Here is a 26,454-nt window from a genome sequence, read left to right on the forward strand (position 1 = left end):
GAGCTGGATTTCTTTTTTACTGGTCAAAGTGTACTGTCAGTAATTTTTCATAGACGCATAGACTTACAGAAATACTTGGACAGTGACACAAGTTTTGGCATTTTAGCAGTTTATCAATACATATTCAGGATACAGTTCTAGACTAAACATGGACTATAGGTGTCGACACTCAGCTTTAATTTTAGGGTATTGACATCCTATTTGGAGTAGGGTTTTAGGAAATACAGCTCTTTATTATCTAGCTGCCTTTTTTCAAGGAACCAAAAGTAATTGGACAAAAGCTCTTTAATGAGCTGCATGGCTACTCCCTTTCTAATCCATCAATTAAGCAGGTAAAAGGTCTGGAGCTTATTCCAGGTGTGACATTTGCATTTAAAAGCTGTTGTTGTGAACTCACAACATGTGGTCAAAGGAGCTCTCAATTTAAGAGAAACTGACCATCATTAGGCTGAAAAATAGAACATATCCATCCGAGAGATAGCAGAAATTTTAGGAGTGGCCAAATCAACAGTTTGGTACATTCTCCACTCAAAAAAGAAAGCATTGGTGAGCTTGTGAACTCAGTAAGGCCTGGACATTTTTGGAAGACAACAGTGGTGGATGATCACAGAATCCTTTCCATGGTGAAGTAAAAACAGCCTTCACAACATCTTCATAATAGCAAATAATCAGCCTTAAAAATTGAAATACCAGGTTAGACTTGGCCAAAAAACTTCTAAAAAAGCTGCCCAGTTCTGGAAAAGGATTCTTTAGACAGATGAAACAAAGATCAACCTCTACCAGAATGATGGCCATTTGGTAATGTCCTTGTCTTCCAGACTTCAGGCAGTCATTGCCTCCAAAAACGTGTCTATAAAGTATTAAAAATGAACATTTTATTTATGATAAAGTTAATTTGTCCAATTATTTTTGAGCCCCTAAAATGAGAAGGCTTTGTAGAAAAATGGTTGCCATTCCTAACAATTTTACAGGATATTTTTTTATCAACCTCTTTAAATTTGAAAGTCTATATTTCAATGGCATCTCAGTTGTTTCATTTTAAATAAAAAAAAAAATAGTGGCATGAAGAGCCCAAATGAGTCTGTCAGTTTATATGTATAAAGGCCCAGTCACACACAACGACTTACCAGCGATCCCGAAAACGATGCGACCTGATAGAGATCGCAGGTAAGTCGCTGGGAGGTCGCAGGTGAGATGTCACACAGTCAGATCTTACCAGCGATGCAGGAACAATACAGGTCGCAGTAGCGACCTGTATAACGATCTCAGTAGTCACTGGGACCCTGTCACACAGTGTCAAACACAGCGATGTGTCCTGCCCAGCAGGACATCGCCTTTGAAGAAAATGACCTGGACCATTCGGCAACGACTAGCGATCTCACAGCAGGGGCCTGATCGCTGGTAGGTGTCACACATAACGAGATCGCTAACGGGATCGCTACTGCGTCACCAAAATGGGGACTCATCTGCGATCTCGCTAGCGATCTCGTTATGTGTGACAGTACCTTTAAACCTGGCTCGACTATGGAAGAAAAGGGGGCCAAGAAGCAAAGCAGACAATAGTAGATTGGATTAGCTTCGGCACACCAAAAAAGAATAAAAGGTTCTTTGTCAGAAAAACTCGAAATTTATTAACAAGGCATACAAAAAGACAAAAACGTCCAACATTTTGACCCATCAGGAGTCTTTTACAAGGTCAATTGATCTATTAAGATACATGTACAAGTGTTATCTCCACAGGACCTTGAATTATATGCCTTAAAAATAAATAGAGAAGTGCTCAGTCCATCACGGGACTAAACCAGGGTGTTTTTAGTGGCCCAAGAAGAATCCGGGTATGGTGAGAGGGTATAGTCACAAGGAAAATAATGAATGGCGGTAGTCACTTGGTCAGACAGGATTAATGAATCCCAGTGATTAAATTAATTTACGCTAACGATCAATTCTAAAGATACTTAATGTAAAGTATGCCTACAACTTGAGAAGCATGTGTAATGCGGTGAACCTATTTCAATGGGAAATGCGGCATCACAAAGGTACATGGCCCATTGGTAATAAGCAGGCAGCTAGAAGGATCCCATAATGTGGGCGAACATACGGCTATAATGAGCATTTGATGATGCAGAAGTGGAAAACCGGGCCTGATGTTTCTGTCAGTGTCCAAATATTTCTGGACCTAACTGTATAGGTAATTTTGACCTAATGACTCTGATCAAAAACAGACATGTCTCACAGATTGTTCTTGCTGACACATGGTCCTCCCCCCTCCAAAAAAAAACAAACCCACATGTGGACAGCACCATAGATTATAATAAGTACATTTTCTATCCATGAAAAACCACAGATAGAACAAGTACTTGAAAAAACAGACTTCTGAATTAGACTCAAGGGTGCTTTACAAGAGACGATCTATCGTGCGATAGATCGTCGGGGTCATGGATTTTGTGACGCACATCCGGCATTGCTTGCGACGTCGGGCTGTGTGACACCTTCGAGTGACGCAGTATCGCTCACAAATCGTGAGTCGTGTACTCGTCGCTCGGTTTCATAATCTCGTTTAATTAAAATGGCGCCGTTTGCTCATCATTCCCGAGGTAGCACACATTGCTCCATGTGGCACCCCGGGAACGATGAACAGCAGCTTACCTCCGTCCCGCGGCACCCGCCGGCTATGCGGAAGGAAGGAGGTGGGCGGGATGTTTACGTCCCGCTCATCTCCGCCCCTCCGCTTCTATTGGCCGATGGCTGTGTGACGTCGCTGTGACGCCGAACGGCCCTCCCACTTCAGGAGGTGGAGGTTCGTCACCCACAGCAAGGTCGTCCAGAAGGCAAGTACGTGTGACGGGGGTTAAACGAGTTTGTGCGCCTCGGGCAGCGATTTGCCCGTGACGCAAAAACGACGGGGGCGGGTACGATCGATTGTGAAATCGCACAATCGGTTGTCCTGTGAAAAGCAGGCTTTATTTATATAGCACCAATATATTCCACAGCACTTTACAATTTAGAGGGATATCACTATCACTTCTGCCAAAACATCTTCCCTTATTGCACCTCACAAACAGCTGGAGAACCGCTGATATACCGTATACTGTGCTCAAACTGAGTGGTTTATATGGCAACTGAATAAAAGTGATAATATATGCTTCTGCTTTCAACATTTTATAATTTGTCTGTCTTTGGCATACAGAGCCGTACACTAGTGTGTGTAGAGATGTCTGACATGAGGAAATTAGATTTTATACCCCAGTGAGGACCGTGACCAATATTAGTGATGAATGTTTGTACATTGCTACAATATACAATTGTGCTATATAAAAAAAATCCAGAAATAAATGAGGATCACTGACATTTATAGCATACTAGGAAAATACCGGAGGCTAAAATGATATCTGGGAAATGATATGTTAAATTGTTGGTTACGCTTGCTAAGGTTTAACTGCAGTTTCACCCTGAAGTTGATATCTTCAGAGTTTAAAATTTTTTTTTTTTTTTCAACTCTTCTTTTTTGTTAGTTTGGCGTTGTTTATTTTTTACAAATTTGTTGTAACACCGAGGTCAACCACAACTGCTTTTGAACAAAGTTTTATTAAATATTACAATTTTACCCTCCTTTCACAATCTTATAAAAAAAATTAAGAAGGGGACAGCATAGGGCAGCCTCTAGCCCCCCCCCCCACCCCGCCATGTAATCTATATGTGATTAATGGGCAAAGGAGCAAGATTGATTTACATATACACATCTGACTATTGTACTTTTTGGTAAACAAAACGTTTTTTGTATTACCTTCAAGTGCATATATGAAAAGATTTTGGGGGTTACCCATCCTAGAGCAAGCAACATAGCATTGACTATGTGAAAAACACAGGCTCTCCAAATTTAACAGTTAAGAAAACGGTAATCCAGCTCTTCAAGTTGAGGTAGTTTTATTTATAGAAAAATAACAATATACATGGTAGAAAAGTTTAAAAAAATGCGTTTCGACTGAAGCTACATGTCAGCCTTAAGGGTGCTCTACACGCTGCGACATCTCTAGCAATTGCTAGCGATGTTGTGCGCGATAGCACCCGCCCCCGTCGTTCGTGCGACATTTGGTGCTCGCTGCCGTAGCGAACATTATAGCTACGGCAGCGTCACACGCACATACGTTTTCAGCGACGTTGCTGTGACCGCCGAACAATCCCTCCTTCAAGGGGGAGGTGCGTTCGGCGTCATAGCGACGTCACTGCGGCCGCCCAATAGCAGAGGAGGGGCGGAGAAGAGCGGCCGGAACATGCCGCCCACCTCCTTCCTTCCGCATTGCCGGTGGCCGCAGGTAAGGAGATGTTCGTTGTTCCTGCGGTGTCACACATAGCGATGTGTGATGCCGCAGGAACGACGAACAAGCAGCGGCATGTACCACCAACGATATTATGAAAAGAAGCGACGTGTCAATGATCAGCGATTTTTGACGCTTTTGCGATCGTTGTTCATCGCTCCTTGGTGTCACACGCTGCGATGTCGCTAACGACGCCGGATGTGCATCACTAACGACGTGACCCCGACGATATATCGTTAGCGATGTTGCAGCGTGTAAAGCACCCTTTAGTCAGTTGCATGGAATACAAGGCACAGGAAGAACTTCTTATATATATCATTTGAGAACAATTAGCAGTAATTACACAATTAGTGATCAGAAAGAGAAAAAAAAATGCAGTATAAAGATATACAAACATTGTAAACGGGGATCATGCACTACAGAGTTTATAAATATATAGATTTAGGAATCGGAGCATTCATAGACATGTATAGCAGCAATCAGGAGAACAAACAATTTTTTCAATAACAAAAAAAAAGACTTCTTTTCTGGCATTTAGACCCTGTGGTTGGCAAGTTCCCAATGTATACATCCAGAATGCTTCTCTAACTCGCAATCTTTTTTCCATGTCTCCTCTTCTTTTAGAGCTAGATACACGTTCAATACCTATTATTTCCAAAGAATTGAGAGAGTGAGAATGACAATTAATAAAATGAAATGACACATGAGACACTTTTCGTGGAGTAGTAGAAGTAGATACAATATCAGTGATATGTTCTGATATGCGGGTTTTTAATTTTCTTATGGAAGAACCAATGTATGATTTTTTGCAAATATCGCAGCAAATCATATACACAACATTTTGTGTGTTGCAATTTATAAACTGTTAAATCCTGAATATTCTAGAGTCATCATGGTTAGAAAAATTCTTTTGTCTGAACTGCATTTATAATAACCTAGCAATTTTATGGTCAAAACATATATAAGGACACTCCGGTTCAAATTTTATATAAAAAAAGGTTTAGAAAAATTCAGTAAATAATTTCTCTAAATAAATAGGAGCAAAAAATCCGATAAAATTTTATCAATTTTATTGTAAACAATATTAAAAACATACAGAAAATATAAAACAGAGATGTATACAGAATAAATTAGAGGATATAGCGGCATAATGTGCAAAATTACATATTGTGATATAAGTTCTATAATAAAAGAGCAAACTGGAACTACTACAATAATTTACAAAGCTATAAAAAATCAATATAGATTATTCCCTCAGTAATTACAACAATTTATAAGGTATAATAATATAAAGTGGTTCTGCGCAAATAAATAATTGCATACAATAATACAAAAAAATAATACCTTACCAAAAGTGAATAAATATATGTATAAATTATTTTTGGGAAGATAATAAATATATTGAGGGATACATTTTATATCAAAAATCCGTATTATGTAAAAATTTGTGCAAAAATATCCAGCTGCCTTTAAACTATTCTATTACTAGCAATAGTGCTAATACGGACCCAAAAACACTATAGTGGGCTTTACACGCTATGATATATCATACGATATGTCGTCGGGGTCACGTCGTAAGTGACGCACATCCGGCATCATTTGACATATCGTAGCTTGAGACAGCTACGAGCGAGTGTGAACGAGCAAAAATACTCACCTTATCGTTGCTCGTTGACACGTCGCTCATTTTCAAAATATCGAATGTCCTTCTGCGTGCCGGTTGTTCATTGTTCCCGAGGCAGCACACGTCGCTCCGTGTGACACCCCGGGAACGATGATCTGCAGCTTACCTGCATCCCGCCGGCAATGCGGAAGGAAGGAGGTGGGCGGGATGTTTACGTCCCGCTCATCTCCGCCCCTCCGCTTCTATAAGCCGGCCGCTATGTGACGTTGCTGTGACGCTGAACGTCCCTCCCCCTTCAGGAAGTGGATGTTCGCCGTGAGGTCGTTTGGAAGGTAAGTACGTGTGACTGGGGGGGTTACAACATTGTGCGACACGAGCAACAAATTGCCCGTGCCGCACAAACAACGGGGGCGGGTGCGATCGCAAATGCGATCACACGATTAATTGCAGCATGTAAAGCAACCTTATGTCCCAGCTGTATTTCCAAAAATGGACCACTAGATGGCGCTCCAATCAAAAATTTTGCATATACCAATAAGGTGTATATAACGAACCTATATCAGAACCATTCGGAAACCATAATGCAAACCGCCGCGATTACCAGACCCAAAAAGGCATATTAAGGATCAGAACATAGTACATCAAGTTACCTGGGCGGATGCGGTTATGTGCCGCAATCCTCTCACCCCGACGTACATTTCGCTACGCCCGTACAGAACCATAAAGCTTGGGTGAGAAAGTTGCAGAAATCATGATTAAAAGTACCAGTTCTGGAAAGATGAAATTCTAGTGCTTGCACAGGCAATGCTATGTGGTATGGAAGTATATAATGATTTTACATCACATGATAACCAAGTATATTTACTCTTCCATGTTAAACCAGACAATTGTTCCAGAACATCTTTGGAATCCTTCAAAAAACCTTGACATTCTTGTGCAATGGGCTGCAATATTGAGTCGACTCAATCAGATAGATGTTTCGTCAGTGAGCCGATATAATCGGTCGCAGGAGGTTTAGATTGATCTTTATGAATTTTAGGTAGTCCATGCATAATAGGCATTATAGGGTGATTTACCAGAAAAAAATGTTCTTGGATCCATACTCAATTTAACATAGGTGGCATCATTTTCCAGAAGTGACATGATTTGTTCTTTTATATAAAGATCTGTCCATGATGACGAACAGTCCGTCCTTATCAGAGGCTTTTATTATTGTCACTATAAGTTTTTAACTTTTGTAGGGCTTTGCAATGTTTTTGGGATAAATTAGAAAAAGATTTATTATGTGAAGCTTCAACATCCAATTTATTCAATTCCCTATAAATGGTTTCCTGAAATGTATCCATGCAATCAGCACGAGACTGCACAGGATAAAAGAGAGGATTCCGGATTTTAGATTTATGTGAACACATAGGGTCAAGTTCAGACTTGTCATTTTCCATTTGGAGATCTAACATTGTTAGCTGAGGTTTTTTTTTTTTTTTTTGTTCTGAAAAATGTAAACCTCAATATTGATTATGAGTTGAAGTTGAGTTCGATATTTCACAGGCTTCTTTATTATCGAAAAAATGACGTTTGATATTCAGGTTGTTAATGACAAGATTATGAACTATTAGGAGTATATATGAAGATATCCAAAAACCAGGATTTAAGATGCTGTTTCAGACTGTGTATCGCACCTAGTTCTGCATTTGGACATAAGACTCAGACAGTCTGATCTATTCATGTGATGAGTGAATCATGCTGACATTGCTTAATATAAATGCGGAAGCAAGCACATTACAGTATATTGTATATCACAGAATAAGCTGTTCTACTTTATCCAATAGGAGACGTGTTACGTATTATTGGCTGCTAGCCAATAAGTCAGTTTAAATGTATTTTCACTTCCGGATTAAATCAGTCTTACTTTCTATTCATATCCGAGTACGTCTCTGGTGTGTGTGAAAGAGAGTGGTAGGCATGCTACCACAAGTGACTCATAATTTGGACTGCAGACAGTTTAAGAGGGATGCATGATTAGATTGCATCACAGTAAAATTTATGGCCAACATTAACAAGGTTTCTCATAAATTTATTAATCTCTAACTGTGTCAAATAGGTCAAAATCCTTGCTTGGAGCAAAATTAAGTCCCAGGGAGAGAACCTCCATCTACTCTTGATAATGCTGACTACTTTTAAGTGATTGCCCAAGTCAGATTAGGAACTGCAGATGCTTAAAGTAGAAGGGCATGTCACTTGGTAACAAGTAGGCCCAGTAAGAATTTATATCACAGGTTCCTAAGAAACCTCTTCGAAGACACCTTACATAGAATGTAAACATCTTCTCCCTTAGAGTTTCCCATAAGAATATGGCTTCTCCCTTAGAGTTTCCCATAAGAATATGGCTTCTCCCTTAGAGTTTCCCATAAGAATATGGCTTCGATAACATTGGGCATGAGACTCTTAACACACAACCTTGTGCCATTATACAATTTTGGTGGGTCAAGATTCCTAAGCAACATTATGTGGGCTCCTATATCTCTAAAGTGAGCCTGTGCTGTGGCATTGCAGGAGTCTCCAAAGAATTCAGCTATATCTTTACCTCAGCAGCTTCAGGTTGCCCTATCTTAGCGACTATATGGTTGCTGCCTCTTAAAGAGTGACTCTTTGGGCACAGTGGATTTAGAACCTTTGTTGCTGCTGACACAGTTTTTTACCCAATGTTGAAAGATGCACTCTTGTTACTATAGGCAACCAGAACAATCTTAGGCTATGTGCCCACGGGAGATTAAACCTGCGGATTTATCTGCGGAAAATCCGCGGATTTTCTGGATTTTCCAGATAAATCCGCAGGTTTCAGCATGTACAGACACTCCCCATGTTATCCTATCAGACATGGGGAGTGCTGTGTCCATGCTGCGGATACCTGCGGCTGCGGATGTCCCGCAGCCGCATGTAATTGCATGTCAATTATTTCTGCGGAATTACCTACGGAAATCCCGGCTCTCCACTATGGAGATAGGGCCGGGACTTCTGCAGGTAAGCCGCATGAATGTCCGCAGGTTTACCGCAGCTATTTTGCTGTACTAGCGCAGCTAAAAATAGCTGCGGATTCCGGCGAGCAGCTACGGGAAACCTGCGGATATATCCGTAGGTACAAAGTCCCATGGGCACATAGCCTTACTGTGAGACAATCTTTATAAATGAGGCCCCCATTACTTTTGGAGTGACTATAGGAAATCAGAACAATCTTAATGTGAGGCAATTCTCATAAATGAGGCTCCCGCTCCATCATATGCCATAGCCCTCTACAGACATTATCTTTTCTGTCTCCATTTGGTCTAACAATCAGTTCCCTATCAGTATGTCTTTTATAGTGTGGGAGGAAATCCACACAGGAATGGGGATTTGGTGGTATTTGAGCTAGGACCCCAGCACTGAAAATGTACAGGTGCAACCACTGAACCATCGTGCTGCCCTTGGTTAGTGGGAACCCAGCATCCAGAGAAAGATCCCAAAATTTTCCTTGGCCCCCTCACTATTAGACTGCAAGTGCTATTGTGTTATTGTGAAATCTCGTGTTTGGAACTGAAACCACCCATCCACATCCTTACTGTGACGCTAGTCACTGCTCACAGACAAGCTGTGAGGCAGGGTAGTCAAACATTCCATGGTCCGATACCAAGAGAGCAGGTTAAACTAAGGGGAAAGACAGAGACATAGTCAGGTAACCGTCTGGAGACAGAATACCAGGAGCATAGAGGATCAAAGCAAAGGGACAAGGCCAATGTCTGGCAGCAATAGATCAAAACACAGAACACAGATAAACAAGGCCCATATGCACCAAAGAGCAAATGCTACGAGTGGCAGAGTGATCTGACACTTACTGCTCAGCTAAGTAGCTGGGCAATCACTGAGAACCGGGAACACCTAAAAAAGCCCAGCACCTCCCAGTCTCAGAACGGCTGAGCTGTCAATCAGCATACCGACAGCTCAGCATGGCCCTGATTTCGTAGGGCAGCAAAACATTGCGAGGTTTGGAATGGACACATGCATAGAAAACCACAACGCAAACTGTATGTGTTCACAATCATTGGGGCTACATACAGTCTGTGCATTGTTGGTAGCACATCTATTTCTACTTGAGGAGATGTACTGCCAACAGCGATTTTAATTTTTTTTTATGCCGCATAAACGATAAATGATGCAATCAGTAGACAAACGAGCTTATTAGCCGCCTTGTTTATGTGAGTTATGCTAATATATTAAGTTCAGATTAACTCTTTCTGCTTTATTCTCAAGAATTCCCCCCCCCCCCAAATTAAAAGGGGGAAAAAAAGTAACTACAAATGTATCACCACCCTATGCAAAATACATGTTGCAGAAGCATAAATTGGTGTAAGGTGATAGCATAAAAAATTCTGTTAGTTTCTAGAGAAGACTAATTGCTCATTATATTAAGAGACACCATAGAAAGCTGGCATTGATGAGACAGGCAGCAGATGATGCCACTTATCTAAAAGTACAGCTTATTTAGGAATTTCCCAAATGCAGTAGTGAATGTGTAAGAAGTATATTTCTCCTTCTCCGCCAGAGGGGACAGGAAACTAAAGCGCTTTGCAGCTGGTGATAGCGTTTGAGGAATGGACTGAGACCATCTTGTTTGGAACGTTCATTTTTCCTCAGGACAGGAGACGGAAATAAACTGCTTAGCAACTACCAGCATCCAGCTCCGATCCCTTCCCCGCTGAACGTATTATGAGAGGCTGTCATTTTTCTGCTTTCCCAAATTGTAGGAGATGAAAGAGAAGTTTCCATCTGTCACCTCCCTGCTTCAGGGGTGAAGGAGCATCCGATTTGCTTGTATTACATCAGTGCTTTATACAGCCTGCAGCAAGGAGAACAACTGAAAGACCAGGCAAGAGAGGGAATAAGTTGAAAAGACTTGGAAAATAACCTTTTTAGATGCATTGGCTATGTCTTTACTCATCAGACCTATGGAACACTTTTTCCTATGTGTAAAACGTTATCAAAACAAATTGTGCCACAGATCCATTTCTCCCCCAAAATCGCCAATGTCAAAGCCTCTTTCCTCCACCCAAAAAAACAGTGTGTGTGTGTATGTGTGTATGTATGTATCTATATATTATAAACCCTGTGTCCGTGTCTCAGTGTGAATAAGGGCAGAGAAGAACAGGGTCTAACTGCAGCCACCAGTCATAAGAAGCAATCTGTCACGGGTGACAGTCATGTGGTTACTGGCCATAGAATGTCACTGTGTTTGGCTGCACAGAATGCTCTCTGACTTTCCATTGTTCCTGCTGTCAGTATTTATTGGTATAGGTAGCTTTCCTGCTGCTTTGGCTTTTTCGATCCTCTTAATGCCACAATAATTAGCGATCACAGCATTTAGGGGGCTGGGAGAGGAAGGGTGCTTCCTCTCCTACCTAATCGGGATCTCTGTAACATATGATTTACGTACATTTATGAAAATGTTATCTAACAAAATTTACCAATAACAAAGTACAAAGTGTCATGAAAAAACATCCTAAGGGCTCGTGCACACGTTGCGTAATTGCATGCATATACGCTTCGTATTGCACTGCAGCGTAAATGCGTGCATCCTGTGACTCGCCCACCCCAGGGCTATGGGACACCCGGTGCCGGGCCGGACTAGTCTGGGGGTCGTCAGTGGTGGCGGGGCCCGACTCCGTGACCCTGGTGGGTGTCAATTAAATATGGCTGGTGACTTGGGGGGGAATAAAGTTTATGGTTGTCGTGATGCCACCTGTGGTTTGCGGCTATTAAGCCGCCGCTGCTGTATGAGGCCTCCGGGGCTGGTGATATGGCAGCTTGGGTGGTCCTGCTCCCCACAGGTGGAGCGGTGCCTCGGGGCAACAGTTGGTGCTCGTAAGAGTCTATGGTGTGATGGAAGTCTCTGGTGATGTGTGAATAATACGGTGCAGGGCCGACAGGGCAGTGAAAGAAACGGGCACAAACAGTAGTCTCTTTACCTTCTCCTCTTTTACTTGGCAACAGTTTCGTCCTGGGAGACCGTCACAGGTGGTAAAGATGATCCGGCCGGCCTGGAAGTGCCTGGGGGTGATCTCTTTGGCCAGTTGAGTGTGAGGCCTACTCCCTGCTCTTTCTTTTCTTCTACAGGACCCTGCACTCTGAATTTAGCAATGGCCCTCTTGCTGCTGGGACCGGTAATTCGTCCCTTTTTCTGTATGGTAGGCTACGCAGGCCCTCTCGGGTGCTTCTCTGCTGGAGTCCACACCGGGCCCTTGGGATGCCGCTGTACCTTCAGATTGCTTATGAGCCAGGGGGCTTGCAGCTCTCCTGCCCTCCGGACTCGGCTACTAAGGAATATTTTAGGCCCTGGTGGCCACAGACTCCGACGTCCAAGTCTCTTCTGTGCCTCTCTGCAAATCCTGCTTCACTGGGCCAAGCTATTCCAGCTCCAGGCCCCAGTCCACAGGACAGCACCACTCTGCGTCTGCACTCTCTGCTCTCTCTACACAGACTGAACACTAACTCCTCCCTCAGGTCAGACTTGAGGAATGCTCCCTGGAACTCCAGGTTCAGAGCTCCCTCTGCTGGCCTGAGGGAGAAACTGTGTTGGATGTTAAACTTACTGGCCAATGATTCCCCCAATTACCTCCAGGCTCAGCATTAACCCTTTGGAGGGGTAATGCTGTTGTGGCGACCAGGTCCTGGGGCACCACACTCCCCCTTAGTTAAACTCAGTACTCCCGGACTGAAGAAAACAAAAACAAGATATAACATGTTAACATTTTCATCCCTTTATGGGAGGCGCATTTCTTAAACGTTACAACTTAAATAACTATACGAGTCTAGTGTGGCTCCCTGCCGGGTGTCCAATACACTGCTCCATGGGGGACCCGCCGTGATAAAACCCCCAACGTAGGCTCTGGGCGTGCGTCAGAGCATTGATGACCCCACTCTATGCACGCCGGACGGGTTTTTCTTCAGGGGTGCTGAGCACACTGGTGCTAACTATGTACAGTTAAAGTGTTGGCCACCCATAGTCCAGTGGCCCAATTGTCCATTTACTTAATCATCTAAAACAAAAAGCATTTTATACAAGACATTTTAAATAACTATATACATTCTAATAGGTACTTTTTCTTTTTACTCTCTATACCTTGGAGGGGGCTGTCCCCGAGTGCTGCGTTGGGACCTGTGTAGCTCTGGTGTTTGTCCATGACTACTTGGTGTATGCACTACCTCAGTGCTACTGGTAGGCCTAACCCTGATAGGTATGCGTGATGGTTGCCTATGTAGTCTGAGATTCGCCAAGGGTACGACAGGTTCACCACTGGCAGGGGGTTGATCCTCCTGTTCCACTGCTGGCGTGTCATCTTGTGTTGGGATGGACAGTTCCTTAGGTGGATATGGAACTTCTTCTGTTTCTGGCTCGACCAATTGCGGGAACGTCAAGACTGGTACCACTATAGCATTATTTATTCGGGTCCAAGTTTTGGGGAATTTTCCAAGTATTGTTTGGATCATCTCTTCCTCTTCTTGAATTTGGGGACTTTCTTGTACTTCCTCTACTTCCTTTTGGATTTTGCACCGTTCAGGGCACGCTTTCAGGCGGTCTCTAGAAACTGCTTGATAGGTCTTGCCTTCATCTTTGCTTACGAGACATACTTTACTATTGTCAAAGTTGGAGGGAATAATGGTGTAGGGTTCATTCTCCCACTGATCATCTAATTTATGCGCTTTTTCTTGAGGACCTGTTCTCCAGGTGCTAAGGGAGTTGCTGGGGCCGTTTGATTGTAGTTCTTTTCTTGTCTCATTCTTGCTTGGGACATGCTTCTTTCTACGCATTCCTGAACTTTGCGGTACTGCTGTTGTCGCTCTGTATCCCAATCCTCTATCTCTTGGACCGCTTCAGGTGACACAGTTCCCATATCAAAGTCTACAGGTAACTTGCCAGGTCTTGCTCGCATCAGGTAAGCAGGGCTGCAGTTGCTCGAGTTTACTGGGATATTATTGTACAAGTCCACTAGATCTGGTAACTTCTCTGGCCATTGGTTTCTTTCTTCCAGAGGTAGAGTCTTGAGCATATCAATAACCACATGGTTCATCTTCTCGCATAATCCATTGGTTTAAGGGTGGTACGGTGTTGTTCTTATTTTCTTACAGCCGTACATGTTACAAAACTCTTGGAACACATCTGCCTCGAATGCAGGGCCTTGATCAGTCAGTACTCTTTCAGGATATCCGTGAGGTCGACAAAAGTATGCCTCAAATGCTCGAGCTGCTGTTCTGGCTGTCTGGTCTTTCACAGGCACTACTACCAGGAAACGAGAGTAATTGTCCACAATGGTGAGGGCGTAAACATAGCCTGACCGGCTTGGTGTTAACTTCACGTGGTCCAGGGCCACCAACTCCAGGGGCTGCTTCGTGACAATTGGCTGTAGGGGAGACCTCTGGCTGGTATCATCCTTCCGCCTCAGGTTACACGGACCACAGTAGTTTTCTGGATTCCTTTCTGTGGGACGAAGCTTCCTACTGGCGTAAGCTATCACCTTCTCTCTGCCTCCCTGCACCTAGGACATGACTACTCCCAGTCCCACGTTGCTGGCGTCTGTGTACAGTACAAACTGCTGGCTGTAGTCAGGGTAGGCCAGAATTTCTTCTCCCGTGAGAGCCCCTTTCAGCCGGACAAAAGATGTTTCTATTTGGCTGTTCCATTCAAATGGAGGGCTTTGCTTCTTAGCCTTCTTTGGCTGGCCCACCAGGAGATCTTGAAGAGGCGCTGCTATCTTTGTGAAACCATCAATGAACCTTCGGTAGTAGCCCACCAGCCCAAGGAACTGCCGCACCTCCTTTACCGTGGTGGGTCTTGGCCAGTCCTTGATTACAGTGACTTTCTCCGGATCAGGTGCCACACCTTCTGCGCTGACCACATGACCCAGGTACTGTACCTTTGGCTTCAAGAGGTGACATTTGGACGGCTTTATCTTCAGGCCATACTCCGACAAGGACACAAACACTTCTGCTAAGTGCCTCAGGTGGTCTTCGTAGGTCTTGGCGTAGACTATGACGTCATCCAGGTACAATAGCACGGTTTCGAAGTTGTAATGGCCCAAGCAGCACTCCATCAATCTCTGAAATGTCCCTGGGGCGTTGCAGAGCCCGAACGGCATACAATTGAACTCGCAGAGACCCATTGGTGTCGTGAATGCAGTCTTCTCCTTGTCCGCCTCTGCCACGGGAACCTGCCAATACCCACTGGTGAGATCCAGGGTGGAGAAATAATTAGCTGATTTTAAGGCTGTTAGTGACTCTTCTATTCTGGGTAGTGGATAAGCATCTTTATGTGTAATGCGGTTAATTTGTCCGTAATCTACGCACATTTTCATTGTACCATCTTTTTTCTTTATGAGCACTAGTGGAGCTGCCCAGGGGCTACAACTATCTCTGATAACCCCAGCCTCCTTCATTTCCCGTAACATTTCTTTGGCACGCTGATACTGTGCTGGGGGTACAGGGCGGTATCTCTCTTTAATGGGGTGATGGTCACCAGTGGGGATTTGATGTTTAACCCCTTTTACCTGCCCAAAATCTAGGGGGTGTTTGCTGAAGACCCGCTCGTATTCCTGTACCACCCGGTAAACCCCATGCTTCTGGTGTGAGGGGGTTTAGTCGGTGCCCACGTGTAATTTTTGGCACCAGTCCTCCAGCTGTCCCTTGGAGCCATTGTCTTCCGCCTGGTCGGACGGGATCAAGGGTTCCACTGCTTGGATGGTATTGTTACTGACAGTGTACAGTTTTGCTACAGTGGCGTACTGGGGCAATTTGGCTTCCTCCTCCCCACAATTCAGGACGCGGACGGGCACTCTTCCCTTGCGGACGTCTGCTACCCCTCTGGCTATCAGGACTCCAGGCCTACTTTCTGAATACACAGGTTCCACCAGGGCCTGGTAATCTTGACCCTTGAGGCCTATTGCTGCCCGACACCATATCAACATTTCACTTTTTGGGGGAATTGCAATGGGGAGAGGGTCACTTACCCTTACACTGCCAATTTCTCCTCCGGCCAGCTCTACCTGCTGCCTCCTCATCAGGGCTCTGATCTCCCTCTGTAGGGCACGCTGCTGCCCGGAGCTGGCACTTTCAGATGCCTGTTGCAACAAAATTATCACTTCGGCAAGACAATTTTCCATCACATTTGTACCAATGGTTAGCAGTGGGTTAGATTCTTTGCGATCAATATCTACAATTATCATCCCCTGACATGGCAATTCTACCCGCCCCACTTTAATGGTTACTTCCTTATACCCAATTTGAGGCAAGGACTGACCATTACTGGCCACAATTGTTAAATCATCATCTGGGCCATAGTCAATGTCTGAATCAGCCCAATATCTTTTGTACAGTTTATAAGGGATGGTTGTTACCTGGGACCCCGTATCCAGGAGGGCATTCAAAGGGATCCCATCCAGCACAATAGGAAGGATCAGTCGTCCTCCCACATACTTGCTGCTACTGGGGGTTGAGCTGGGCTTCCTTACACCTGGGGGTTGCCTCCTGGCCCCAGGTTCGGCCCATTTAAAGGACAGTGTCTTGCAATGTGGCCCGCCTGGCTGCAGCGGCGGCAGATCGGTTGTCCAGTTGAATCATACCGGTCTGTGTCTTTTCCTCGGGTCGGCGGAATCCTCCTCTGTCGCATCCATGGGACGTCATCTGGGCTGGAGGCCAACTCGATTCTTGCAGGCGATGGGGTCACTTGTAGAGACTGCACGGTCTTGGCAAGGGCAGCTACAGTCTTGGTCAGCTCCTGGACCTGCTGTCTGAGCTATGCAGCAGGATCCTTATCCAGGGTCTGCGCCTCAGCCCCTGCAGCAGCTCGTGTTGCAGGCATCACCTCTGGGTACGTGATAGCAAGAGGCCGGAGGGGTACTGTGTCATTCGGTGTAGATTCTCTCAGTACCCGGATGGCCTGGTCCTTAAACTTTGCAAAGTCCAGAACAGGGTTCTGCAGGACCATGATACGCAGCTGTGTCCTGTGGGCGTCTGACAGGAGCCCTTCTATAAACTGCTCAGTTAGGAGCTTGTCTTCTTCACGTACACTCTCTGGGTCCACCTGTTTAATTGCTCTCAGGGCCTCCTGCAAGTTTAAGGAATAGTCCCGTATGCTGTCTGTGGCCCGTTGTTTGCACCCAAAGAATCTCATCTTTATTTCTGCTGCGGTGCGGGTGTCAAAAGTACTCTTTAACTTGGCCAGTATCTGGGTTGCTGTCCCTTTTATCTGTGTCAGGCCAGGACTTCACTTCACGCTGGGCCGCGCCGGCTAGCTGCCACATTAATATGCCCACCTTCTGGCTCTCAGTCAGAGGATACACTCTAAACACTTTTACTTGGCAACAGTTTCGTCCTGGGAGACCGTCACAGGTGGTAAAGATGATCCGGCCGGCCTGGAAGTGCCTGGGGGTGATCTCTTTGGCCAGTTGAGTGTGAGGCCTACTCCCTGCTCTTTCTTTTCTTCTACAGGACCCTGCACTCTGAATTTAGCAATGGCCCTCTTGCTGCTGGGACCAGTAGTTTGTCCCTTTTTCTGTATGGTAGGCTGCGCAGGCACTCTCGGGTGCTTCTCTGCTGGAGTCCACACCGGGCCCTTGGGATGCCGCTGTACCTTCAGATTGCTTATGGGCCAGGGGGCTTGCAGCTCTCCTGCCCTCCGGACTCTGCTACCAAGGAATATTTTAGGCCCTGGTGGCCACAGACTCCGACGTCCAAGTCTCTTCTGTGCCTCTCTGCAAATCCTGCTTCACTGGGCCAAGCTATTCCAGCTCCAGGCCCCAGTCCACAGGACAGCACCACTCTGCGTCTGCACTCTCTGCTCTCTCTACACAGACTGAATACTAACTCCTCCCTCAGGTCAGACTTGAGGAATGCTCCCTGGAACTCCAGGTTCAGAGCTCCCTCTGCTGGCCTGAGGGAGAAACTGCGTTGGATGTTAAACTTACTGGCCAATGATTCCCCCAATTACCTCCAGGCTCAGCATTAACCCTTTGGAGGGGCAATGCTGTTGTGGCGACCAGGTCCTGGGGCGCCACACCTGCGTCCCCTGTACAATCTATGGAGATTGTGCATGATCCGTGCGCACGTTGCTTTTTTGAACACAGCGATTTTGGTGTTAAAATGTTTACCCAAATCCGTGCGTTCATAAAATGAGCATGTCAATTATTTGGGCGTTCTGGATGCAGCTCCCACTGTCTATGGTGGGGGCAGCAGCCAGAGCGCATGAAATCGGCTTTTTTCTACAAAAAAACTGCATCCATTATGCAGAGTTTCTGCAGCGATTTGAAGGGCACATATGCTGTCAAATCACTGCAGAATATTCAGCAGTTACGTGCGCATGAGCCCTTAGAATCAATTGGAAATGTTGAAGTGTTCCAGACTTATTACCACTTAAAGTGACACTGGTCAGAATTGTAAAATTGCCTTGTCATGAAGGTGAAAACAGGCTTCGGGGTGAATGAGTTAAACAGGTGTCTGAAGGCCAAAGAAATTTACATTTTAAATCTGTATTTATTTAGTGCCATAATCTAAACTATTTTCTAATATACTTCCATTAAAAATTATGTAGCATTCTCTAACTACACTAACTGCTTTCTATGTCTTCTCCCTACTTCTTTTTTGATGGCGCTTTGTTTGACAATCCCCAGTGCATGCTGGGATAGTCAAATGAAGTATCTCCAGGAGGCAGAGACAGTGGTCACTGCCGCAGTTTGTGCTCTTCACTGAAATGAAGCATCGTCAGTAACGCTGTGCTAGTACTTGTGCAATGTGCACAATGACAGTTCACTCTCTGTTGATGTCCCCGCAAGCGCATACCGGGTATTCTGACACCACTCTGTTGCTGGCTTGCTTCAAGGAGGATGCATGAACTGTGCTGTGACTGCTACCTGTGTCCCCTGATGACCCTTCATTTTAGTATCCCAGCATGCACTGGGTTTCTCAAATCTTTAAAAAGCAAGTAGGCAAAAAATAGAATAGCATTTATATAGTGTAGTTAGAGATGGATAGGGACATTTTAATAGAAGTAAATTAGAAAATAATTTGGATTATGACTTTGCCTTTTAAGTTTGTAACGTGCAAAAATGTGGAAAGTTCAGAGTATGAATACTTTTCAAGGCACTGTATATATACATATATAAATGTATTACTTTGTGTTTGCAGAATATCCTGACATTATGTACCGTATCAAAGAGTATACATCATGGCACAGCACAATCAAAAAATAATATATACTGTATACACTTGTTTCAGGAAACATTTTGCAGATTTCAACTTTCAGCAAAATCCTTGAGCATATTAACGTTGTAGGGAAATTAACAATTGTATTTGGGACATATAGTAATCATACTCTGTATTGTGATGATATAGATTATTACAGAAGAAAACTAAAAAAAACAAGATAGGTTAGACCGGTTTCAAGTGTTGCGAGAATCCTTCTCTGGGTCCCCCTAATAATATTATAATATTATAATATTTGTAACTCCCCCCTTCTCATCTACCTCCCCCCCCCAAAAAAAAATATAAGTCATGTATTTTGTTTTCTTTATTTTAGGAACTGATTTGGGGAAACGGAGACTCAGCACGAACTTTGTACCATCCAATCCCAACATGGAAAGTTTCTTGGACACCACTGCGGAGAAAGCGAAGAAGCAATTCCGTGGAGCCCAAGCTCCTTTAGCCTGTATAGAAGCTGTAAGAGCCTCTGTCCAGAAACCTTACCAACATGGTATAGAGAAAGAGAAACAACTGTTCTTGTCTCTTTGGGCAACTGGTCAGCCTCAAGCACAGCAATATGCCTTCTTCTCAGAGAGGAATGTTGGGAAGTGGACTCATCCCTCGGGTGGTAGATGGGACACCATTGCACCTAAACCTGTCCGCACTGCTGCTGTTATAGGTAGGTTACAGTTACGCCATTATTTCTCCTTTCTATGCTTTTTGTAATCTAAATAACCTGAACAAAACCACTAGATTTTACAACTAATAGCCAATGTATTAAATGTAAAATTAACCCCTAATACAGTACTTCATAGACAATACAAGAAATGTATTGTGTATGGCAGTCCATAGTACCTGGGAGTGTCTCGACAAAACAGTATAGACAATAGTATTTGACTACAGTGTTAAAAGGTAAAGAAGTTGTAAATTCCGACTAAACTGAAAATATTTCCTCTTACAGGAAAATAATTACAGCCATTAGAGAGAAACATCACAAATAGCACTGGTGACTTTTTTTCAGAAGCAGAAAGAAGTAAACCGCCAGTTAATGTAGTCCATTTAGTCTTTACACATAACCTTGACGGAAAGTTACTGCACTTTTCCTCCCATTTTGTAATTAAGTATGCAGGTCATTAGTGGAGCGTAGCACATATCACTACGCTTTTTTGTGTATTGTTAAGGAAAAAGGGATAACCCAAGTAAAAGGGAATTCCTTTTGTCCTGCAGGATGTCCAGCAAGGGTTTGAGAGCTGTCCGTTGTGCCAGGATGTGGCATGACAGATCTGACATAATTCGGATGGGTTTATTATGGTATGTAACAGTCTAAGTCTGATTTTTTTCCATGCTGCTTGAAGGATGGATTTCTGGAAAGCAAAAAAAGTGGATACAACAGACTGTCTCTAGGGCAGGGGTCCTCCGAGTCAAGAGGGCGGAGATCTCTGTGTGCCCTAGCAATTTATTTTTGCGCTCCTGAGGGACGACCAAGAAGGTTGTTGAAAATAGACAAAAAAAGTGTCCGTCCTATTAATTGACTCCAATAATCCACAAATTCGGAGATTGTTCCTTCTGTTTCTATTTACCAAGTCATCCAGATTTTCTGTAGTGAGTGCAGTTGTATGGAGTGACCCCCGAATAGTGTCTTGCAGGGTGTTTAAGGTGGCAACGGTGGTCTCTTATGTTTGGGATAGCACATTAACCATGGTGAAAAGCGATGACAGGTCCGTCCGGAACTGAGCAAATTCTTGTTTACATTCCGCCACTTGCTTAACTAAGGCTTTGATGTCCTTTTTGGTGGGTATCGCCTGTAATTCTGTTGTCGGCACTATGCATGGAGGCGAGGGGTAAAAAACCTGCCAGATGAGGTTGATTTTGCAGGGCAAAATGTTGGTTAACTTTAGGTACATATTAAGGGTAACCCCTCTATGACAACAATTACAAAAACAAAATGAAAGGGGTCCAAGATGACACCCCTGGTTTCTTGTTCAGATGAATCGGGGATCGATGTAGGACCCAGGGGCTGGGTTGCCAACGCCCAGAAATTCCAGGACCGTCCATAAAAATTGGTCACTTTTTTGCCCTGTCCGTAAAAAAAAAAAAGTAAAAAAAAATCAAGGACAATATTTAATATTTGAGGCTGAAGAAACATATATACGTGTGTGTGTGTGTGTGTGTGTGTGTGTGTGTGTGTGTGTATATATATATATATATATATATATATATATATATATATATATATTTATATATATACAGTTAGGTCCAGAAATATTTGGACAGTGACACAATTTTCGCGAGTTGGGCTCTGCATGCCACCACATTGGATTTGAAATGAAACCTCTACAACAGAATTCGAGTGCAGATTGTAACGTTTAATTTGAAGGTTTGAACAAAAATATCTGATAGAAATTGTAGGAATTGTACACATTTCTTTACAAACACTCCACATTTTAGGAGGTCAAAAGTAATTGGACAAATAAACCAAACCCAAACAAAATCTTTTTATTTTCAATATTTTGTTGCGAATCCTTTGGAGGCAATCACTGCCTTAAGTCTGGAACCCATGGACATCACCAAACGCTGGGTTTCCTCCTTCTTAATACTTTGCAAGGCCTTTACAGCCGCAGCCTTCAGGTCTTGCTTGTTTGTGGGTCTTTCCGTCTTAAGTCTGGATTTGAGCAAGTGAAATGCATGCTCAATTGGGTTAAGATCTGGTGATTGACTTGGCCATTGCAGAATGTTCCACTTTTTTGCACTCATGAACTCCTGGGTAGCTTTGGCTGTATGCTTGGGGTCATTGTCCATCTGTACTATGAAGCGCCGTCCGATCAACTTTGCGGCATTTGGCTGAATCTGGGCTGAAAGTATATCCCGGTACACTTCAGAATTCATCCGGCTACTCTTGTCTGCTGTTATGTCATCAATAAACACAAGTGACCCAGTGCCATTGAAAGCCATGCATGCCCATGCCATCACGTTGCCTCCACCATGTTTTACAGAGGATGTGGTGTACCTTGGATCATGTGCCGTTCCCTTTCTTCTCCAAACTTTTTTCTTCCCATCATTCTGGTACAGGTTGATCTTTGTCTCATCTGTCCATAGAATACTTTTCCAGAACTGAGCTGGCTTCATGAGGTGTTTTTCAGCAAATTTAACTCTGGCCTGTCTATTTTTGGAATTGATGAATGGTTTGTATCTAGATGTGAACCCTTTGTATTTACTTTCATGGAGTCTTCTCTTTACTGTTGACTTAGAGACAGATACACCTACTTCACTGAGAGTGTTCTGGACTTCAGTTGATGTTGTGAACGGGTTCTTCTTCACCAAAGAAAGTATGCGGCGATCATCCACCACTGTTGTCATCCGTGGACGCCCAGGCCTTTTTGAGTTCCCAAGCTCACCAGTCAATTCCTTTTTTCTCAGAATGTACCCGACTGTTGATTTTGCTACTCCAAGCATGTCTGCTATCTCTCTGATGGATTTTTTCTTTTTTTTCAGCCTCAGGATGTTCTGCTTCACCTCAATTGAGAGTTCCTTAGACCGCATGTTGTCTGGTCACAGCAACAGCTTCCAAATGCAAAACCACACACCTGTAATCAACCCCAGACCTTTTAACTACTTCATTGATTACAGGTTAACGAGGGAGACGCCTTCAGAGTTAATTTCAGCCCTTAGAGTCCCTTGTCCAATTACTTTTGGTCCCTTGAAAAAGAGGAGGCTATGCATTACAGAGCTATGAATCCTAAACCCTTTCTCCGATTTGGATGTGAAAACTCTCATATTGCAGCTGGGAGTGTGCAGTTTCAGCCCATATTATATATATATATAATTGTATTTCTGAACATGTTTTTGTAAACAGCTAAAATAACAAAACTTGTGTCACTGTCCAAATATTTCTGGACCTAACTGTATATGCAGCTGATATCTTCATGTTAGAATTATGGGCTGCAGACATCTATAACGTATAATCATAATGATTTATTATGGCGTTCCGTTGTGTCCATAAAAATATTGTCTGTCCTTGATTTTTTGACAACTTGTCAAGAGAACATAAAAAGTCAGGTTGGCCACCGGGCCCACAGGTTGATGGGGGGGACCCAGCCGAAGAGGAGCCTGTAGCCTACCTTGATGGGGAAGGTAGCGGAGCTCCAAGATATGGAAAAGTCCACCATTTCTGCTGGGATGTGAGTGCCCATTTCACCCCTGTGGGAATCTAGAGGCTCTGGGATAGGTGGTGATGCATAATGCGAGGTCTGTTTGCCCCACTCGAAGGAAGGCTCTACTCAGCTTCTTGTTGTGAGGCAATAGCCCAGATGGGGGCTGCGGAAGAGTGACACGTGGGAAAGTCTACAGTTTCTCTGGGGATAGGGGAGGTTGTGAGCCTTGTCAGCAGCATACCTCTTCTTCCTCCTCAGTCTCTCTGGGTATTGGTGCAGGGTCACAGAAGCAGGAGGATGAGGGAGGGTGTTGAAGCACTGTAAGCCTCAGATGGCTGCGTTAGGCCTCCATCTCACATGAGGCAGCAGCCTTCTTGGAATGATGCCAACTGTTGCAGCATCACTGGGTTCTTGGTTCATGGGTGAGACACTGCAAGGTCTTCCTGCACTACCTTCCTGGACACAGGACATCAGAGTTCTGTCTCCTTCGGCCCCAATGCTGGGGTGACACTGAGACGTTAACTACAGACCTCTTCCGGCAGGGTCTGCTGAGGGAATGTTAGTGTTGGACTCTGGTAGCGGGTGGTGAACACTTCCATGTCCACTTTGGATGAAAATTGTGTAGAGGAATTGGTAATAGTCTTTTTCAATGATTTACCCATGGTGGGGTAAGGATGCCAAGGTTTTTGACGAGTAATGAATGATCAGTAGCTCTGGAGAACATGCTCTCACGCTTCCATGTCTACCAATGCCTCCAGAGATCCTATTTTATCTCATACTGAACAGCATAAAATATGGGAAAAGTCATCCTTTTTCTTAGGATGCAAAATATACATGTCTGTATCTAGCCTTAATGGTATTCACACACAACAGTGTTGAATACATTTTTGGAATGGAAAATCTGTTAGATGTATTGAAATAGGCTGGATTTTTTTAAAGCAACAAGTACATACATTTTTGCAAGCCCTACGCAGTTAAATGGGAAAGTTGCAAATTGGAAATGCCACATGTGGGTATACTCTTATATTGATGAGATTTGGTCAGTATTTAACAAACACAGACTTTATTTTTTTAAAAACCACTTGAATTCCTGTCTCACTTGGTAGAAGGTCTGGATTACTATGTACTTTTTCAGAATAGTGTAATAATATGCCTTGCATGACAATATTTGAGACATGGGAAACTCTGTATGTCTCCCAGAAGAGTGCAGCTAATCTATTCTGTTCCCATTACCCCCTCCATCTATCAGTTGTCAAAAATATCCCTGTAATCATCTGAGACAAGTCTGGAAAATAATTGAGCAGAGGAACAATCCACCTGTGTTTTATATACAGAGTACCCTGTGCAGCCGGAGGATGGATGGTGGAAATTATTAAACAGTATAAAGAATTTATCACAATGATTGCAAGTCTTGGTATTCAGATACATGCATGATCAGAATAGGTTCTCATTTGAATTAGATCTGCATATGATTTGCTCAGAATAACAAAAGAATTAGGAACTTAACAAAAAAATCCCTATTCAGACCCTTAAGACTTTCCCACTGTACATTATGTTCAGACTTGAGGTTGAACAGTACAAGAGGTGAGCAAGAACTTGTATCAGTGTTTGGAAAGGGTTTGAATTCAGTAGTAGAGATTGGCACTGATTGATCCGGGGCTATAAAGAACTTGCAGACAATGAGTACATAAGATCCTTAAAAAATATAGCAAAGCTGCGGGCTCATTAAATGGATTTTCTCTACTACTATATTTACATCACCTGCATCCGGTTCTCACATAGCAGCTATGGGGTCACAAAGTGCGGCATGGCAGAATAAATCAACATGTTTATCATGAGCTACTGTGGATTTACACCAAAATACAATTAAATCACATGAAAATCATGTGATTCATTTTACATTTCTTCCCTGGTAGAAGCATAAATCTCTAGAACAGAGATGCCTCCACCTGGATATTGAGAAGGACATCTTTGCTGTTTCTGTAACTTCCATGGTAAAGAAATGAGCAGACCCGTGGAAGTTCGATTCGGCGAGTTCAGTTTGGCAACCGGACTTGACCTGAACCTCACTGGAAGTCACTATTTGGGCAGTTCGGGTCTCCGCTTACACGCAGCCAGCCATAAACAGTTGGGGGGCAAGTGACCATTTAATTTTGGTGTACACTACATATGATCATGCTGTTTGAACAGCTGACATGTGTGCCTCGCAGGCACGAGTGCCTCTGCGATCCAACTGTGCCTGTTAACCCCTTAAATTGCGCTGTCAAAATGTGACAGCACGATTTAAAATCCTGCCCTGGTAAATCATAACTCACCCGGCTCCATTGGCGGTGGCGTGACGTGAACCCTGTGAGCCAATGGTTGCCATTGTAGCACAGGGTTATGTGATGACTCCTGTAGCTTACATGACTCACTTTGTGTAACGCAGCTGTGTGCTGCTTGTAACAAGAGATGATCATTTCTGGTGATCTGAGATGTGCAGCTGTGATCAACAGAAATGAATGAGCGATCAGACTGCTGATCCTTATATTCCTTATAGTCCCCTAGAGAGACTAATAAAATAATAAAAAAACAAAAAAAAGTAAAAAACAAAGTTTAAAAAAAAAAATGAACAAACCTAAAAGTACAAATCACCCCCCATTTGCCCCATTGGAAATTAATGGGTCAAAAAATATACACACATTTGTTATCTTCGCGTTCATAAATGCCCGATCTATCAAAATATAAAATCAATTAATCTGATTAGTAAACGGTGTAGCTGCAAAAAAATTCCAAACTGACAAGATTACGTTTTTTGGTCTCCACAAATTTCAAAATGCAATAACAGGCGATCAAAACGTAGCATCTGCGCAAAAATAGTACCATTAAAAACGTCAGCTTGAGACATAAAAAAATAAGCCATCACTGAGCTGTAGATCCTGAAAAATAAGAACGCTACGGGTTGCGGAAATTACGCAAATAGTGTGCCACTTTTTATGGACACTTTTTGACCCCTTAGATAAAAGTAAAGCTATACATGTATGATGTCTACAAACTTGTACCGACCGGAGGCACACAATGACACATTTTACCATATAGTGAACACGGTGAATAAAATATCCCCAAA

General features: G+C 43.6%; 1 protein-coding gene across 1 annotated transcript in view; it reads left to right on the forward strand.

The window, feature by feature from the left end:
• Positions 1-26,454, forward strand: part of EHHADH (enoyl-CoA hydratase and 3-hydroxyacyl CoA dehydrogenase) — an 89,112-nt gene that overhangs the window by 57,539 nt on the left and 5,119 nt on the right. Inside the window, exon 6 of the mRNA XM_075318967.1 lies at positions 19,535-19,876. Within this exon, the coding sequence (XP_075175082.1) occupies positions 19,535-19,876 (342 nt within the window). The remainder of the gene's footprint in view (positions 1-19,534; positions 19,877-26,454) is intronic.

The sequence above is a fragment of the Anomaloglossus baeobatrachus genome, chromosome 7 (genome assembly GCF_048569485.1).
Source record: "Anomaloglossus baeobatrachus isolate aAnoBae1 chromosome 7, aAnoBae1.hap1, whole genome shotgun sequence".
Lineage (NCBI taxonomy): Eukaryota > Metazoa > Chordata > Amphibia > Anura > Aromobatidae > Anomaloglossus > Anomaloglossus baeobatrachus.